Below are 20703 nucleotides of genomic sequence, written 5' to 3'. Positions count from 1 at the left end.
TGCCTCACTCTGCTGACCCAAGGTCAACTGAACCACACAGCCCCCTATTGGCACGGGGTAAAATTACACGAAAATAAAGCACATTTAATATGGCTCCTACACAAGCATTTTTTTCCGCTTGAACCACTCCTGGTTGAACGATCTATTCTTGTCCTTTCCCTCTTGAATAATGATTAAATCCGTCGGGCGATGTGGTCCCAAACGTTTTATCTCCAACTTCTGTTCAAGTGCTAAATCTCACATGAAACAGATACTCAACACGATTCATCATTTAATGAATGAAACGTCCATTTGTTGTTATTTAATGTAACTGTAACAGTAACTACGTTAGCTAGCTAGCAAGATCTGATCGGCTCCCGCCGTAAACCCCGACCTTTCTACAAATCAGCCAATGAGAAGAGCTTTGGGGCACTAAACTTCTGGCCCCACCGCAGAAACAGAAGCGGGCGCTGCGCACGCGCTTGCTCGCGCAACAGCACCAGTTTTCTACACTGTAGCAGACAGGGCCATCTCGGTTTTTTTTGCGTTCATCAAATTGCGTTCATCAAATTAAAACTGCGGACATGTAATTAATTATTAACAATTAATGTATCATTAACTTATGCTCAATGACATTTTTAAAAAAAAAAATAAAAGTATAATCGTGCACGGCAGCGTTCTCTGGTGGGGCCTTGCCCCACTGGCCCCTAATGCAAAGACGCCACTGTGTCTTACGTTATACTCCCGTTCTATTCCCGATTATAGCCGATTAGCCCATAGCAACGCCTGGTAACCGATTCTACCCCGATAGACCCAAAATTAACAAACATGTTCGTTCTTTGCCGATGTTGCCCGATGTTGCCCGATCATTGAGCATTTCTTCCCGTTTCTTCCTGTTGTCTAACGATGTTCCCGGGAAGAGTAACGGTGATTCCCGATGCAACCACGCTATTTGCCGATGTTATAACAATAGCTGCTGATTTAGCCATCGGGCACCATCGGGGCCCACTATCGGGTAGGTGTAAACAGGATATTAAGAGAATAGCGAGCGGGTCCGTGATTAAAAGTAGCCCAATAGAGCGGGAAAAACCGCCCAATCTGGCAACACCGCTGAATGTTCTCACGCTCCAGCGTCAATGTAAATCAGTGAGAAAAACTGAAACGAAGCCGCTATGAAACTACGTTTGAACGAAGGTAAATGGTTGAAAAATGATGGAGTTACGATGTCTTAAAGATGAACTGAACTGAAATTTGAAGTTTAGTCGATATAACAGATGTATTGTCTGCCTTCTCATTGGTACAATAACTAAAAAGGGCTGAACTTGCTAAAAGAGATTAAATTGTACGGTGAAAGGGGTGAAAGTGTTACAGGGCGCCGCCATGTTGGATTTCAACAATCAGCTACGTCACTGGCATGGAAATTGGTAACCTACTCCTACTCTGTGGCTCTAGCAGCCTTAGCAGAAAATGAGTCAGACTCTGAGGCTCACTGAAATGGCTACGGAAAAGCAAACAACCAGGTCTACAGGAGGATCATCTTATTGCATTGCCCCTGGCTGCATTAATGAATGATACAGGGCCAAGGCAGCTGGGGTAATCATACATTTCCACAGGCTACCTTTGAATAGGAAACCAGCCCTTAATACATGGCTGGCAGACTTAAAACTGACTAACCCTCCGATGTCAATTAGCCCCTGTCATGTCAATCTCCACAACCTAGCACTCCGACCATAAAGTGTATAAACTATTACTCCTACGATATCACAGATCTATGTTTCCAAGCTGCTAATTAAACCACGGCGGGTCTGTAAACAGAAGTTCCACAAATGTCCCTTTCTACTCACCCTGATGTTTGCTGACTAGCCGATAGCTGATGCAGAGGGAGTTAAACTCGAAGAAGTAGTTTCATAGTAAGATGTATCTGTGCAATATCCGTCAACATCCACCAGAAAGTAAACCTCCAACATCGACCTAAAGTAAACGGGACACTCGTGAATCCGCCTCGCATCTATGCCCATCCGCGGGTGAATCTCCCAGAGTGCATCTAACATGTCTTTCAGGTCCCGTCCACCCGGAGCCGATTTTTTTTGTGAAACCATGTCTTTAATAACCATGTTATTAGGCAGATAATAAAACATGTTCTTTAATAGGTCCATTGTCCCAGGGTGGTTTCAAATAAAACCGGACCTATGCGGTTTCGTGTTAGGATTCGTGTGGACGCCTGAAGCGACGTTAGAGTTGCATTGAAAGTAAGTTTTTTTTTTAAATTATTTTTGAAGCTTTAAATACAGCCCCTTGGTCAATTTAATTACTAACTGTACATTAAAAAGTATTTCTACTCAATCTAAAAGGTTAAACAACTACTATCTCCTCCTCGACTTGAATGTTTTTATACAGCGCGCAGGCTGGATGCGCGCAGGCTTGATGCGCTCCATTTATTTTTGTGGAGAACCAGCGCCTTGAATATGTAGGTACTACACTACTGCGTTTGTACAGCTCGTTGCGTTTCCGCAATGAGTCCGTCTTTACGGAGACATTCCTGAAACGCATTAAAGGAAAACAGAGGGGGAATGATCGTTTTCGACTTGTTACTTGGTTGCTATTTATGGGGCGCTCCAGTGTCTCCGCTCAGACCCTTAGAGAGAGCATGGCCACCTCCAAAACCTCTCTCTCGCCGCACAGCATCCGAAATGCCCTATGCATGGTTATGCAACCTAATCCCACCATTAGATGGTCAAGGTTGACCGGGACCTCTCGGCAGCAGACCGATTCAATGGCAGTGTCCATGCTCCGGCAGCACCCACACGCACACCAGTCACACCCACACGATCCGAAGGTGGAGCTGGAGCCTGAAATTGATCCCTCTTCACCGATTGGCAGTCGGACACTACAGGCATGTCCCTCACAGGCTCAAACGCGTAACCAGCCATATTGAAATCACTATTTTCCGCCGTGGAGTAAAGAAGACGTTCGCGTGTCTGCAGCACCGACCTAGTTCTACCATGCCAGTGACGTCATCGGCGCTGTAATACTATAAGACGCATTTTCTTTTGTTGCTAAAAAAAGCTATATATTAATTTTTTTAATAATTCTTTTAGTGTCATAACTAACACGTTATCGGAGTTCATTATTTCAGTTCAGTTCATCTTTAAGAAGTAGGAGTGTCAGAATGGGCAGACGTCTTGAATGAAAACAGCTGAAAACTAAGCCGGTATGAAACTAAAACTGTGGTTCTGAAGAAAGTTTTAATGATATCGAAATTCTGTTTTGATATTATTGAAGATACAAGTGTTATGATTTGTCAAATGCTTTGAACGGAGATAAATGGTTGAAAATGTATTTAGTTACGTTTTAAACAGTTGAAGTACCAGAGGATTCCCATTGACTCCCATGTGAAAACGATAGTATTTAAAAAGTAGAATATCTTAAAAAGTACTAAATATTAAAAAATCTGAAAAGAAACAAGCTATTCTGAACATTTAAAAATTGGAATGGAGTCTCTAGGTGAAAATTTCAGGAAGGAGATAGGTCCCATGGTTTGTAGAGAATAATAAAGAAAGAAGGAATAAAACTTAAGAAGAATAATAGTTGATAATAGTTGATAATAGTTGGTGAGTGCTGCATGCAGCACTCACCTAATAATAATACAGCCCCACCCTGCCATGCCCCCACCTCCCCACGCCCACGCCCCACCCTGCCATGCCCCCACCTCCCCACGCCCACGCCCCACCCTGCCATGCCCCCACCTCCCCACGCCCACGCCCCACCCTGCCATGCCCCCACCCTGCCATGCCCCCACTGTGAGATGTGGGGTCTGGATGGTGTTGTGGTTTGGGTGTTGCTTCATGGCACGTATCAAATCTTTCACCATCCCATTCAAGGCAATAAAGCATCCTATTGAGTTATTGCCCTGCTGTAACTACGACACACAGTGGCAATCTGCCATGACGTTCAATCCGCCTTCACCCCCATTATCTTTCGAGAACTATAAATCCTGCATTTTTTCATTATTAGGCGACTGCTGCATGCAGCGCTCAACTATTGTTCTTCTTAAGTTTCTTTCTTTATTTCTTTCTTTCTTTGTTTCTTATTCTCTATAAATGTTGGGACCCATTTCCTTCGACAATTTTTCACCTATGAGACTCCTTTCCGATTTTAAAATGTTCAGATTAGCTTGGAATCGCACGCTTCAATTCCACTTTTTAAGATATTCTACTTTTAACACTTCAACTACCTCAGATTTTGTTACTTGGTGTATTTTAACAGAATTTCAATATCGTTACTTTTTTCAGAATCGCAGTTTAAGATCAATTTCTTCCCCGTCGTATATTTTCAGTTGGTCTCATTGACTTACGTTGATGCTTGGGCGTGAGAACATTCTAGATGACGCTCTAGCCCATGTCGGCTATTAGAAAAGCAAACCATTTCTTCGCGGAGCCTAAACAACTTCAATAAGTTATTTCTTGTTACACTGGCGCTAAAATGATTAATCGATTGGAAATATGATTGTTATATTTAGGGCGTTTGTCTTGCTACATATGCGGTTTACTCCAGGTAGAAGCTAAATACTAAGAACAATGCTTAAACTATCTTTTTCACGCCATGCTCAGTGTTGCCAGATTGGGCCATTGGGCTACTTTTAATCTTGTTACGCAGAAAAATTTGCATTGGGCAAAATTGGGGCTGATTTGTCACTCAAACCTCCGCGCCAGTTATACAGAGATTTGATTCATGATGGGGAGCTGTCGTTCACTGTACATATTTCTCTTTTTTATGTTCTTCAAGGTCTTGTACGCTTAGTTGTTTTATTTTAGCTCTTGTACCAAACATTAATTTTCTGTGGCTGTGTCCCTGTACACGGAGCGTGCACGTGCGTGCCGTGCGTGTGCATGTGTGTGTTTCTGTAACGTAAAAGTTATTTGGTCAATTAGGTCGCAATCAATCAATTTCAATTTTAGGGTTTATTGTTCCAAGAAAACCCCAACCCCAAGAGGACACAACTGCTAAGCACTAGTTGACCCCCTGGTTACCCCCTGATTACCGCCTGGTTGCCATATAGGGCATATCATGCAGCTGCCAGGGTCTTATGTGGAGTATTATCTGGTGTACCGTTCATATATATTCCCTGACAGCCCTTGGTAAACCAGCAGTACCAGTCTAAACTGATACCATTCTAAACTGGTAGATGGAATGTTAGCTCAAGGTCTAAGGTTCTGCTCCCTGGCCAGCTGCATCAGACACACACACACACACACACACACACACACACACACACACACACACACACACACACACACACACACACACACACACACACACACACACACACACACACACACACACACACACATTCACCCTCATCCCATTCACTCCCACTATATTCTGATTTAGAGACAGATATCTACATAAAAATATACAGATGAGTCAAGTTTCCAACAACTGAACTTCATTCAATGCTGCATTCATAAATGATGGCTCTGGTCATCCAGCAGAAAGCAGTTTTATCTCTAAAGGTTTGGTGTGAGACGGGCAGGGTTTGGGTTGATTCCCACGAGGGTCTCCTCATGCTAAGTAGGTGTGCACTCATGTGTACAACATAAAACATACATCAAATCTTTCTTAGCATGAGTATTAACAAATATACTTCTAATTTATTGTTACTGCTGACTACTGTATCTTTTAAAGGAACATTTGCACCATCAACTCTTTGTCATGGTACCCGTATCCTCCAGCCCAATAGCATCTTACTCGCTACTCGCTTCTGTTTATGTAACCGCCACTACGTCTATTAAGCGTCTTAGAGTACCATATTAAGCGCTATATAAATTTCATTTATTATTATTATTATTATAGGCTGAATCTCTGAGTTGAGCACTCCCTTAATAAGGTGAGTTAATTATTTAAACAAAGTTTAACGGTTAAGAATTGATCAAGTTGCAAAGTCTCGTGTCGTTTGAAGTGTCAGCGAATGGGCAGATGGCTCAACTATTGTTTTTCTTCGGCTTTTTTCCTAAATTAGACAAACAAACACACACACACACACACACACACACACACACACACACACACACACACACACACACACACACACACACACACACACACACACACACACACACACACACACACTTGGCTGTAACACTGCCTTGATTCCACCATTTTTGACTTTATCAGAACAGCCCATCTATTCTATACTTTATCGCAAATGTATTCAAACTTTATCACTTTAGCTATTTCTTTAACTCTTCACCTTATAGTTTACAACCATTTTTTTTTTTTAAATGGTCCCTATATACATTGTTTACTCCATCTAGACTTCTGTACTCTGTTCAAATCTCTACACTTCATTTAAGCCATCCAAATTTTCTTAACATCTTAAACTATGTAGCCTTACTAAAACACATTTTCAACCTCACTTTGCACTACAGCACTCACCACATTTTCTACAGGAAATGCATTTTTTTGTTTGATATTGCTCCTTTCTCACACTCAAGGACGCCTTCCTAGGCAAGGCAAGGCAAGGCAACTTTATTTATATAGCACTTTTTATACACAAGGCAGACTCAAAGTGCTTCACATATAAACATTGTCATACAATAAAATAAAATAATAGATAAGTAAAAGAAAACATTTGCAAAGAAATTAGTAAAATAGAAAGTGCAATGTATTTAAGATGAGATGAACAGTCTCTCTGGTATCCGCGTCGGGACTCCAACCCGACCTAAAGGAACTTGGTACTTTCTCTGGGACTCCAACCCGGATTCTAGTAACCCTTATCATTTCTCTCTGGTATCAGATCATATATCTTTCTGGTAAAAATAGAAAATTAAATTGAAAGTTAAAAAGGCTTTTTAGCAAGTAAAATTTAAAGTGCAATGTATTTAAGATCAGATCAACAGTCTCTCTGGAACCCAAGTCGGGACTCCAACCCGACCTAAAGGAACTTGGTCCTTCCTCTGAAACTCCAATCCAGATTCTAGGACTCTAACCCAGACAGAACTTGGAACTCTAACCACGAACCAAAGGAACCCACGTCGGGACTCCAACCCGACCTAAAGGAACTTGGTCCTTTCTCTGGGACTCCAACCCGACCTAAAGGAACTTGGTACTTTCTCTGGGACTCCAACCCGACCTAAAGGAACTTGGTCCTTTCTCTGGGACTCCAACCCGACCTAAGGAACTTGGTCCTTTCTCTGGGACTCCAACCCAGATTCTAGGACTCTAACCCAGACAGAACTTGGGTCTCAAACCCTTATCCTTTCTCTCTGGTATCAGATCATGTATCTTTCTGGTAAAAATAGAAAATAAAGGGAAAGTTAAAAAGGCATTTTAGTAAAATAAAGGCAAAGTATTTAAGATTTAGCAGAAAGCTAAAGCAAACATAAAACTCTTCAATCTTGTTTGAAAGGTGCTCAGAGTTGGGGCAAGTCTTAAATCCTCAGGGAGTTTATTCCAGCTATTTGTTGCATAGTAACTAAATCCTGCTTTCCCATGTTTCGTGTTTACTCTGGGGATAATTAACAGATTGGTCTCAGAAGATCTTTGTGTTCTAGAAGGCTTATGTAGTGGAAGCATATCAGCACGGGCGCTGCATCCCATTAGGCATACCAGGCAACTGCCTGGGGCCCCGCAATTGTTTGGGGGCCACGGGGGCCCCCCCCCCCCCCCGTCAACAATCGCTCCCCCCCCCCCAACAATCGTCTGCCTAGGGCCCCAACACTACCTAGAATCGCCCCTGCATATCAGTTAAATATTTTGGGCCTAAACCATGTAGGGATTTATAGGTTAGCAACATGATTTTAAAATCAATTCTCTGACCTACAGGAAGCCAATGTAACGATTTAAGAATTGGTGTAATATGTTCAAATTGTTTGGTCTTTGTTAAAACTCTAGCAGCAGCATTCTGAACAAGCTTAAGCTTCCTTAGAGTTTGTTTTAGGAAACCTGTAAGGGGACCATTGCAGTAATCAAGCTTACTAGTGATAAAGGCATGTACAAGTTTTTGTAAGTGTTCGGTGGACATGAGCCCTCTAAGTCTTGCTACATTTTTAAGGTGATAATATGCAGATTTTGTAACTGATTTGATGTGACTGTCGAAATGTAAGTCAGAATCCATGATAATCCCTAGATTTCTGGCTTTGATTGAGGTTTTCAAGGACAGATAGTGAAGGTGTTGGGTTACTTTAAGCCTTTCTGTTTTAGCACCAAATACAATTATTTCTGTTTTATCCTCATTTAGCTGAAGGAAATTTCGGCAAATCCAGTCTTTCACTTGCTCAATGCACTGGCACAGCAGATCTATGGGCCGATAGTCATTTGGTAATAGCGATACATAGATTTGCGTGTCATCAGCATAGCAATCATGGTCAATATTGTTATTTTGCATGATTTGCCCTAGTGGGAGCATGTAGATGTTGAATAAATAGGGTCCTAAGATCGAAACTTGTGGGACTCCACACATCACGTTAGTTGATTCTGATACAAAGTCGCCAATGGAAACAAAGTAGTTCCTATTTTGTAGGTAGGATCTGAACCAATTTAAGACTGTGCCTGAAAGCCCCACCCAGTTTTCTAACCTGTCCAAAAGTATTGTTTGGTCTACAGTGTTGAATGCAGCACTGAGGTCTAGTAGCATTAGTATTGAGGTTTTGCCAGAGTCTGTGTTAAGACGGATGTCGTTTACAACTTTTATAAGGGCGGTCTCAGTGCTGTGCAGGGGTCGAAATCCTGATTTGAAGGTGTCATAACAACCAGTTGATGCCAGGAAGTGATTAAGTTGCTGGAGGACAACTTTCTCAATGATTTTACTTATGAAGGGTAGATTTGATATTGGTCTGTAGTTGTTAATAATAGAGGTATCTAGGCTCCGCTTTTTTAAAAGGGGTTTAATAACTGCAGTTTTCAAGGCTTTTGGGAAGTTGCCTGACTGGAGAGAGTTGTTAACTATCTGCAATATGGCTATTGCTAGGCAATCAAAAAAATTCTTAAGGAGGTTGGTAGGTAAAGAATCAAGGCAACAGGTGGATGGCTTTAGTTGTGTAACAGTTTCCACAAGAGTTTTAGAGTCTATAACATTAAAGCATGCCATCCCTGCCATGTTACTTTTGCCTGAACAGGGTGGTAGTCCAACATTTTTGTTTGAAGTGGAGATATTGATGGCGCGTCTGATGCCTTCAATTTTATCAGTATATAAAGCTGCAAACTCATTGCATTTCTGCGTGGAATGGAGATCAGGTGGAATTTGTGTTGGGGGGTTGGTCAGTCTGTCAACAGTTGCAAATAGGGTTTTTGCATTATTAGTATTGGTTTTAATGATATTGGAGAAAAATGTTTCTCAAGGACTTTTTAAGTCTAAATTGTAGGCACGGAGGCTCTCTTTGTAGATATCATGGTGAATATGAAGTTTTGTTTTACGCCAGATGCGGTCAACCTTCCTGCATTCTTTTTTCTGTGCTGTTACAGAAGCAGCCTTTCTCCAGGGTGCCTTTTGCTTTCCAGAAATCGTTTTAACCTTATAAGGTGCAATGACATCCATGACTTACAAAAATTTCAAATTAAAGTTTTCTACAAGATCATCAGCAGAACATGGGTTGAGAGGTGGTAGCAAGGAGATGGCCTTTTTAAAAAGTACACTAGATTCTTCATTGATATACCGTTTTTTGACAGTATTTGATTTTGTCTGTATGTCGGGAATAAAAGATATATTAAAGAAAACACAAAAGTGGTCAGACAAGGAAGGATCAGTCACAGAGAGATCAGAAACATTGAGGCCCTTTGTGATAACCAGGTCTAGTGTGTGCCCCTTACAATGAGTAGCCTCTTTCACATGTTGAGACAGTTCAAATGTGTCCAAAATGGTAAAAAGTTTTTTTGCACACTTGTCATTCAAATCATCAGTATGAAAATTGAAGTCATCAGTTATAACTAGACAGTCAAAGTCTGTGGAGATGCTAGACAATAATTCTGTGAAGTAATCGAAAAAAAATGTTTAAACATACATTGTATGTTTAAGTACACATATAAACGTATACACACCAAAACAAACATATGCGATGTATGTTAAGGTAGACATATAAACATACACATACGCAGTTTGGCTCCTCCATCATTAGCTCTATTTAAACATTACCAAAAACCAGAAAGCGTTGATCACAATATCTCTTCGTTCATGGAAACTGACACTGACTTTAAATACTACTCAACTGAGTAGTATTCAAAGTCAGTGTCAGATTCCATTCAGGCTTGCCTGGTAACTACCAGGCAAGCCACTTAAGACAAACTGTCATCCACTTAAATTACATAGAGAGCAAGTCCATTTCTCTCTGGACTTGCTCGCAAGTCCATTTCTGTTGAATTGAATGTGACAGAAAGATATTACAGTACTATGCTTGAGCACTAGGGGCACAGTTGCTATACAGAGTTGAATGCATTGGGGTGAATTAATCTGTCAATTCCAGATGTGTGTGTATTATTGTTTGCTACAGTAAAATTAACAGACAAATTCTTTTTTATTATTCACCTCAAAATGGTTCGTTGGAATATAATTTAGTTAGTCACCCACTACCACACAAGAAAGAAAGATTTTTCTGGAAAAACCCTTGGTGCTTATTCATTATGCTCACTGCTGCCCCTGGTGGTACTTTCTGATCCTTCCTTCTTTCTATCATTACTAGAACTGATAACCTCTGGTGTTAGGTGTGACTACTTGGTTTTTGATATTTTTATTATTTACAAGCAGAGCAAGCATTTGCGCATTGAGAACAAAAATGTAGAATAAAGACTTGATTTTGCTATAGCAAACTATAGCTAAAACATAACCATTTGCTTAATGTGAAATTGAGGCTATTCCTATGAAGTATATACATACTAAGTTTCTATGTATTAATGACATATAAAGGTCATACTAGGCCTTCCAAATATGACCAATGTATTTGGGGCTTCACTAACTTTAGCTTAGCCCCCCCCCCCCCCCCCCCCCCCCCCCCCCGCTGGGTAGAGGAATGTTCTGCGTTGAGAGAGCATGGCAAACACACTCTGAACCAGGCATGGAGAACACCCTCTGAACTAGAGAACACACTCTGAACTAGAGAACACACTCTGAACCAAATAACAAACTCTGAACCAGAGAACACACTCTGAACTAGAGAACATACTCTGAACTAGAGAACACACTCTTAACTAGAGAACACACTCTGAACCAGAGAACACACTCTGAACCACAGAACACACTCTGAACCACAGAACACACTCTGAACCAGAGAACACACTCTGAACTAAAGAACACACTCTGAACTAGAGAACAGTCTCTGAACCAGAGAACACACTCTGAACTAAAGAACACACTCTGAACCAGAGAACACACTCTGAACTAGAGAACAGTCTCTGAACCAGAGAACACACTCTGAACCAGAGAACACACTCTGAACTAGAGAACAGTCTCTGAACCAGAGAACACACTCTGAACTAAAGAACACACTCTGAACTAGAGAACAGTGTCTGAACCAGAGAACACACTCTGAACCAGAGAACACACTCTGAACTAGAGAACAGTCTCTGAACCAGAGAACACACTCTGAACCAGAGAACACACTCTGAACTAGAGAACAGTCTCTGAACCAGAGAACACACTCTGAACCAGAGAACACACTCTGAACCAGAGAACAGTCTCTGAACCAGAGAACACACTCTGAACTAGAGAACAGTCTCTGAACCAGAGAACAGTCTCTGAACCAGAGAACACACTCTGAACCAGAGAACACACTCTGAACCAGAGAACACACTCTGAACCAGAGAACACACTCTGAACTAGAGAACAGTCTCTGAACCAGAGAACACACTCTGAACCAGAGAACACACTCTGAACCAGAGAACACACTCTGAACCAGAGAACACACTCTGAACTAGAGAACAGTCTCTGAACCAGAGAACACACTCTGAACCAGAGAACACATTCTGAACCAGAGAACACACTCTGAACCAGAGAACACACTGTGAACCAGCGGCCGCCAGAGATTGACATGAGCGTTCCCAGCCTGACAGCAGGCCCAGCCCTTAGTGCTGAGGGGACAGTTTGAGGGGCGTTGGCCAGGGGGTGTGTGTAGGGTGATGGTGGGGGGGGGAATGAGCGCATGGTGCAGCAGACACATTCAACACACACCTGGGAAAGGCCTGGGCGTGACAGGACAGAGGCTGTGTTATCTGCTCCTCTCCTGCGCTGTGGCTCGTGTTGGCTGTCAGAAGAGGAGGAAAGCTCCTGGCTTACTGAATGTAGCGCTTGAACTGATCTGGGATCTCCTATCTGCTTCTTTCTCCAGCCATAATCAGCGGATAACCACGTTCCGACATCCAGTGACGGGAAGAGTGGCAACAGATAACCTGGACTTCATCCTCCAGCAACAGTGAGTGGCTCTGGTTTCCTCTTCTCTTGATTCCCTTGCTCATGTTGAAGGCTCATCAGGAATCTTTGTTAATTAAAGTGTAAAATCTAAATGATAGTCAAAGGATCCAATCTCAGACTCACATGAAACATGGTGGGCCCCTTGTGTTGTTGAGTCTTGGGTCAACAAGTGGTTCTGTCAAGTCTCATGTGGGGATCAGAAAATAGGGAGGTGATGGATATCAAAGTGCTAACAGAGTGTCCCCTACTTTATTTGTGCTAAACACACATTTGTGAAGTGAACAAACATTCTCTCTCCGTCTCTACCTCTCTCTCTTCCTCTGTCTCTCTCTACCTCTCTCTACCTCTCTCTCTCTCTCTCTCTCTCTACCTCTCTCTACCTCTCTCTCTCTCTCTCTCTCTCTCTCTCTCTCTCTCTCTCTCTCTCACTCTCTCTCTCTCTCTCTCTCTCTACCCCTCTCTCTCTACCCCTTTCTCTCCCTCTCCACCTCTCTCTCTACCTCTACCTCTCTCTCTCTCTCTCTCTCTCTCTCTCTCTCTCTCTCTCTCTCTCTCTCTCTCTCTCTCTCTCTCTCTCTCTACCCCTTTCTCTCCCTCTCTACCTCTCTCTCTACCTCTCTCTCTCTCTCTCTCTCTCTCTCTCTCTCTCTCTCTCTCTCTCTCTCTCTCTCTCTACCCCTCTCTCTCTACCCCTTTCTCTCCTTCTCTACCTCTCTCTCTCTACCTCTCTCTCTCTACCTCTCTCTCTCTCTCTCTCTCTCTCTCTCTCTCTCTACCTCTCTCTCTCTCTCTCTCTCTCTCTCTCTCTCTGCCTCTCTGCCTCTCTGCCTCTCTCTCTGCCTCTCTGCCTCTCTCTCTCTCTCTCTCTCTCTCTCTCTCTCTCTCTCTCTCTCTCTCTCTCTCTCTCTCTCTCTCTCTCTCTCTCTCTCTCTCTGCCTCTGTCTCTCTCTACCTCTAACTTTTCTTCAGCTATTTGCCTTTCTTTTCCCTGTCTTTGTTTCCATTGGTAGCAGCAGCGTTTCTCTTACTGTTTTCCCTAAAGCTTCCATAATGAGTTGATGGTGTAGTTGATGGTGTAGTTGATGGTGTAGTTGTGTGTTATTCCTGTCTGGAGGTATGCTGGTGGAGGTGCATTTTAAAATGACGATGACACACACACGCTCTTTAAAAGACCTCGACAGAGGCTTTTGTTTGAGGCGCTCTGAGTGCCTGTGCGTCACAATTCTACCTAAAAAAACCTATTATTCAACTCTACCCCAACACAATCTTTTAAATTCTGGTCTGATGATATCATGTAGGAGGGGATTGAGCCATTCTGCCACCAGGGTACCCTGATAGTTATCTTATTAGGTGAGTGCTGCATGCAGCTCTCAACTATTGTCTCCCCCTTCTTCTACTGTATAATTCTGTGGAGGTAAATCTGTGCCGTTGGATTTTGAAAAAAAAGCCATTGAATTCTAAGCACTGATTATTTATGCATTGAAATAACGTATCTTGATTTTTTGCCTCTGAATTTAACTCTTTACATTTTCAACAAATCTTTTTCAGCTTTATTTTTCAATGTTAAAACATTCACAATCAAATATTCAACGTTAAAATATTAAACTTAAATGTTTTCAAAGACCCCAAATTCAACATGCCAAAGTCAGCTGCAAAATTCAATGTATGAAATTCAGCGTTAACATTGGGGGACCCTAGGAAGAGCAATCAATCCTAGATGCTAGATCGCGGTCAAGCAAGGAGAGTAAGCGGGTGTTACACAGAATTCTGAGACCCCCCGAAAAGTGTGACCCCAGGGGGCGCTGTTGCACGTTTTCTGCTAAATGCATGACGTTGACAGGCATGAAGTCTTTAGCGTGCGGAAACATGCACAAGCTTAAAACATAACATTTGCATCGTCATCGATCACTCAGATTGGGTGTATTCGTTTTGTGAGTGGCTGGAGCCAAACGGATGATATGCCCCTGTGGTGGCATAATGAGAGTGCATCAAGCGCGCAGAGCCAACAGTATTGCGCACCGAGTGGTATGATACAGATATGACGATGACAAATTAAAAGCAGGTTGCTGTCGGGCGCTTCTTCCCGAGGCACGCCGTGCTTCCACTGAAACTACAGGCTGCTGCCGCTTCAGTTGCCACTCAGTTTGCATAATGTCGGCTCTGCGCTCTCGTTTCACAGTGGGCAGCAGGCTTCAGATCACCGCAGCATCACACCAAACGTAGGCAGAGGGACCTTGGATCGCCCCGAATTGGTGCCCTGATAAATTGGGCTCCTTGACCCACTACAATTACACCTTACGCAGGCATTAGTTCATTGTTTATTTCATACTGCAGTGAAAAAAATTAAACGGTGTGCATTATAACAAAAACATAAATGCAAATAAGATCCCCCCCCCCTCACCTTCATATTAAATGTGCTTAATAAATACATTTGATTTGATTAGCATTTTACAGACTGGTACAATGGATAGGGCGTTTAGTTTACATTCAGTGTTTAATGACATTGATTTACCTTTGAGCATTTCCTATTATAGGCTACTGTGTAAAATGCTGTTTAGAATTAACGTTTGCGTCAAGAAAGGAAGACCCAGCGAGTGACTCTCTTATTACTGCTCTCCTTGCTTGACCGCGATCTAGCATATAGCATCGATTGCTCTTCCTTGGGTCCCCGGATGTTAACACTGAATTTTATACATTGAAATTGCAGAGTAAAATTGAAAGATTTAAATTCAAAGGCAAAAAGAAATTCAATGGCTTTTTATTTTTGAAATCTGATTTACTTCCATATTAATCTCTACAAACTTTGGGACCTATCTCCTTCCTAGATTTTTCAGCTAGAGACTCCATTCCACTCTTAACATTTTCAGATTAGCTTTGAATCGCGCACTTCTTTTCAGATGTTTTCAATATTTGATAGTTTTTGAGATATTTTCCTTTTAAAATTCGTTACAATGAAAGTCAATTCTCTACGGAACCCGTAAAGGGACATGGGGTAAAAAAACAACAACCCATGTCTTTGCGGCGAGAAGCCCCTCAGTTCGTATACCTCGCGCGATGGGCACGAGCACCGATTAAATATTCACGTGAACCTCTGGAGCATACGCGCACTTCTGACCTGCCTCCACGTTATTCACTACAGAAGTTCCTAACTTTAATAAAGTATTCATTGTTCAGCATGATGCAGTCTAGTGATTTTGGGTTACGTCTGTGAAGTGTCCCTACCAAAGCTGAGACCAAACTTACGCCCTCGGAATAAAGTACCCAGCCTGTCAAGAATCGGTGGCCGCTTCATTCCGACCTATAAGCAGACCTACAGCCACAGCCGGTCAAAGTGAAGGGTGTTGCCCCCGAGAGAGCATCGGCCCTGGAGGGAACGTCTCCCCTGTGCTCCTCGGTCTGGGAGCCGACAGCAGGATGGTGTAACTAATCATCTCGTAGTTGGAGGCGGAGCGCAAGAGAGTATAAGGGCTCCAATAGTGCGAGATAAAAATATAGCACATTAATTTTAAGGATTTTAGCTTGTCGAACGGGGGATTTAATCCCCGCCTCGGTTTTACACAGGAAACTTGAGATAAGACGGTGAAATCGCCGGGCGTGCCAAGCTGCGACCGAACCAGCTTGGCAGTGTAAAAAGGCCTATACATAATCCTGCCCAACAATATGCAGGATCTAGACCAAGCTCTCCTAATCGGCTCAGCAATAGCCGTGTGTCAATGCCCAGCCTCTAGGTTTGAATGATACTGAATTAATGGAATGTTGCATTTTTTATGTTTACACCAAAGATTCTAGACTAGAGAGTGCGCGCCAATCAATTTAACCTTATGCGGAATCAGATCAAGTCGGCTCTCTTTGCTGCACAAAGCATGTTTCAGAAATCAGCACATTAAGACAAATGTAGTTGTCACACAAGCTATTTTAGATTTTTGCAACATGGAATTATTTCAGGGGGGAAAATGCCGTGAAAGAATGTACGCATGTGCGTTCAGGATTAGGACTGATATAGCATATGTCGGCCTAGGCCTAATCAATTGTGTTTAAATATCTTTAGCATTCATATTATTGCAGTCTATTCTTTTCGTAGGCTTCTCTGCTGTTGGCCTTCATGGGGAGATATTTTAACCCTTTTTAACCCCATTTTCCTGCGACATTCCTGCGTCTCCCCCTCCAACAGAACCCATTTCAGCACCGTGTCAGTGAACAGTTACAATCCTATACGTACGTCGTTAGTGCAGTGCACGCGCGTTCATGTTAAGAGGAGTTTCGGGAAACGATCCAAAGAAATTCACGATGGTTCGCAATCGTGATCCATCGTGAGAATGATCGTACGAGCGTGGATCCATCGTTATCGGGAAGGGGCCCAGGTTGTGTTTAGGTGTGTTTTCGTGTATTTGCCATTGCAGAAGTAAATAGATTTATCGGATTTCTGGCAATATACGTTTTGGGAGGGTTTCTAGTCTATAGTTGAGCTTGAATTGGCAACAGAACAGCTCAGCAATTCTATATTTGATCTCACATGTATTCAAACTTGATCACATCAACTCTTCACTGTATTTGTTTCCAACCATTTTAAATGTTTTAAATTGTGTACATGTTTACATTGTTTACTCCATAGACTCTGCACAAATCACCTTCACTTGATTTAAACCATTGAACATTTCTTAACATCTTAATCTACGTGGCTTTACTGAAACATATTTTCAACCTCATTTTGCTCTACAGCACTCACCGCATTTTCTGCAGGAAATGCATTTTCTAGTTTAACTAGCTCTTCATGGAGTACCTCCCCCTATATCTGCAATGCACACCTACTACCACTCGCTGAATGACAGACAACGTACATGGGCAACAGGTCGCATGACGTTGGTAATGTAGAGAGAGGTTCTAAATTCAGAGGGAAAGATTCAATCAAAATGAGAAATTGGTTCATACAGTTGACGCAAAGGATTTACTATTTGCTATTTTTTTCATTATGTTATCTATTTATATTGTACGTATAACGTTTAAAGTTGACTATTTTAATGCAACCGTTTGTTTGCTTTATGTTTTGTGGACTTCTATTATGATACTCTTATTGTGCCCGTACTATATCTGTGGGCTGGCTTCAAACTGCTCTGATGAGTCACTTGATCTTTGACTTTCATACTGGGTTTCTAGCGGTCAATGTTCTCTGAGTCATAGGAACTGGCAGCTGAATTTTACAGAACACCGTTAACCTCGCCTGAGAGCTCTTAACAAAGGCTGTGATTCAGTTTTATTAAGCAAAGTTTGCAAAGCTTTTGCTCAGAATACATTTTAATGAAGACAAAGGAAGCTTAAATATATAATTTCAGCTTCTTTCCGCTGTCTGATCCTCCGGTTTCTCTTTCATCTTAATCTCCCTCCTCCCCAAGCTGGTCCTTGCTGCTCTTGCTCTCTCTCGCTCGCTCGGTGTGTCTGTGTATGTGTGTGCTGCTGCGTTAGCGAGCAAACCACTCTCTGAACAACTCTCCTGATGCCTCAGTGCCACTCACACACAGATGCACACACACACTGATTCTCACAAATACCAGAGTTGACACACTAAGGGCCCTATTTTAACGGTCTGAAACGCAAGTGAGAAGCGCAAAACGGAAGTAGCTTTGTGGGCTGGGCTCTGGCGCTGTTGCGATTATACCGGCGGATAAATTGCTCATGCGCCCGACGCAATTCTAAAATGGTTTGGTGTGAATACCCGTAGATGCGTTTTGGGCATAACATGCAATAAACCAATGAGAGTGCCATCTCCCATCCCCTTTAAGAGACATGAGCGCATTTAATCCTTACGAGTTGATATTTTGATGGATGCATGACCATATGAATTTCAAACTTCAAATGGCTCAGTTTATGGACGAATAATATGGCCTTATTCAAACATGGAATAGCGTTTTCTTCTACAACTTCAGAAACACTGAGAGTCTCAAATTTCTGCAACGAGAACTTAACACATATATCAGGGGTGCCCAACCTTTTTTGACCCAAGATCTACTTTTCAAGTAGCCAACCTCCCGAGATCTACCAGCCTAGTGTCAACATTGCAAACCTACCTTCAAGGTAGGTTTGCAATTTTAAATGAAATTTTAAATGAAATTTTATTTCATTTAAAGAAAAAAAAAATAAAATACAATAAAATTCTTCTTCCCCCTCGCGGTCGACTTGGGATCTGTCGGCGGTCTACTGGTAGACCGCGATCGACTGGTTGGGCACCCCTGACATATATGATATGCGGTCCTGTGGCCACAACTCTGGGTCTATTTAATGATATGCGGCAATACATTAACAAACATTGTTTGTTACCAGTATAGTATACATTATCGTTATCGACTTGTGTTCATAATATGCATGTTTCCCCCGGTAATATACATTGCTATGGACTGTATTATGCGTTGCATGTTTAGTCTAGGGTGTGTTTAAACAGATGGTGGCAAAAACGCGCGCCAAGCAGCACGCACATTCATTCATTCTTTAAACACTCACTCGACTCGCGGTACACTGTATATTCTCACGATCGAATAATATCAATCCTAAAAGTTATGGGTTCGTACACGATGTCTGTGTCAGGAAAATATGTGTTTGCTGTACGGTATTTGCAGATGGATTGATTTAAAAGTATAACTTATAACCGCTGTATCAGCTGTTCTTTCCCAAATAATTTACCCTAAAACAAGATTTGGTTTTGGAAGGCTGGGGTATACTTTGCTTGAGTTTATTAATGTTATAATTATTATAATTATAATTATTATTATAATTCTCATTATTATTATTCAGGGTGCAAGAGTAGTGGCGTGAGTTCGCTGCGGGGGAAAATCAGCTTTGTGCCGGGTGCAAACTAGCAACGATGCATGCGTCGGTGTAGAAAGTCAAGTGCGCTGAGTGCGAGATAGGGCCCTTCGTCAGACACATGAGCTCAGTGTGGGTCTTTGTGTTTGGGACACTCCAGGAAGCATGCCATCAGTATAAACAACACTTTACGGCTGTTTGTGTCGGAAATACAACGTGACTCAGTACATATGCTGCTAATAAGTGGGATGGATTCTGTTTAAATCCTTTTAAAGTGAACAACCAGTCATTTACTTGTCATTATTTAGTTAAGGGTTATCAAGGTGTGTATTAAGCATCAGAACATTTCAGCATATTCAGTACATTGATTGTTTTAGACTGTAATGGCTTATACAAGTGTTTCCCCCAGAAAATGTCTTAGTGAAGGTGTTGAAGGAGCCAGGTGGGTGAGTGACTTGGTGGTGTGTTTCTGCCCCAGTCACTCCTCTCCCAGGCCCCTGAGGTGCAGACAGGCCTGCTCCATGGTGCGTGTTGGAGTGGGTGGATGGGAATATTCTTGTGCGTCTGCATGAATATGCATGTGTGTGTGTGGGAGTGAGTGAGTGTCTGCCTGTGGGTATTTTCATGCTTGTCCATATCCTCTTGCTGGAACTATGTGGGTGGAGGTTTGAAGAGCTTGTCTCCACAGCTCCACCAGGGGTAATGTGGGTGGAGGTTTGAAGAGCTTGTCTCCACAGCTCCACCAGGGGTAATGTGGGTGGAGGTTTGAAGAGCTTGTCCCTCCAGCTCCTACAGGGGTAATGTGGGTGGAGGTTTGAAGAGCTTGTCCCCCCAGCTCCTCCATCAGTCGGACGTGGAGCTCCGTCTGCCACGCCCGCTACGCCCGTTTCCTCCAGGGACCTTTAAGGGATTATCAGTATCTAAGAATAAACATTACGAAAAGAAGGACAAGAAGTGGTTAGGCATCCTTACGCAGACGTCTTTAAGGAAGTCTGAAGCGTGATCATTCCATTTGGACGGGCGGTGACGTGTCCTACTCTGAGGAGATCAGCTCATTTATGCGTTCGCAATGTATTTATTGTTTACAGACTTTAAACCAGCTGGCTCGGCATCTGTCCTAAATGTCTTTGGTTCCTGAATCCATCTTTAAGTCATTTACTTTTGTTTAAGCACGGCCTTTAGGTTGGCTGGAATCAGCTGGAATTGGCTGGAATTACAATCTCAGTGGATCACGTTTGTTTGCTAGCTTCAAGCAGCAAACTCTCTGTTTGCCAATCTGTTACATCTCTGGGTTTTTCTGTAAACCCCCAAATCCCATGTTAACAACATAACATTTCGGTGGGAGAAGCCAGTATTTGGAAATGTTTCCTTAATATCTGGTGGCATTACATGGTGATTATATGATTCAGTTCAGTACATTTCTTCCATAAAGCTCCTTTAATAAATCCTATTACATATGTCTGCATCCTTTGCTGTACACCACTTATAAGTAGCTCTTTTGTCTAGAGCGACTCACACTCAGCTGGAGGTCA

General features: G+C 42.4%; 1 protein-coding gene across 11 annotated transcripts in view; it reads left to right on the top strand.

Annotated features, from left to right (window-relative positions):
* The window catches only part of LOC115551431 (pleckstrin homology domain-containing family A member 7), a 155564-nt gene that overhangs the window by 60491 nt on the left and 74370 nt on the right, over positions 1-20703 (top strand). For all 11 annotated transcript variants that reach the window (XM_030367153.1, XM_030367167.1, XM_030367156.1 and 8 more), the window contains one exon: positions 12294-12377. In XM_030367153.1, coding sequence (XP_030223013.1) covers positions 12294-12377 — 84 coding nt within the window. The remainder of the gene's footprint in view (positions 1-12293; positions 12378-20703) is intronic.

The sequence above is a fragment of the Gadus morhua genome, chromosome 9, assembly GCF_902167405.1.
Source record: "Gadus morhua chromosome 9, gadMor3.0, whole genome shotgun sequence".
Taxonomy (NCBI): Eukaryota; Metazoa; Chordata; class Actinopteri; order Gadiformes; family Gadidae; genus Gadus; species Gadus morhua.
The sequence above is the reverse complement of the archived record's forward strand: the minus strand, read 5'-3'. Positions and strand labels throughout refer to the sequence as shown.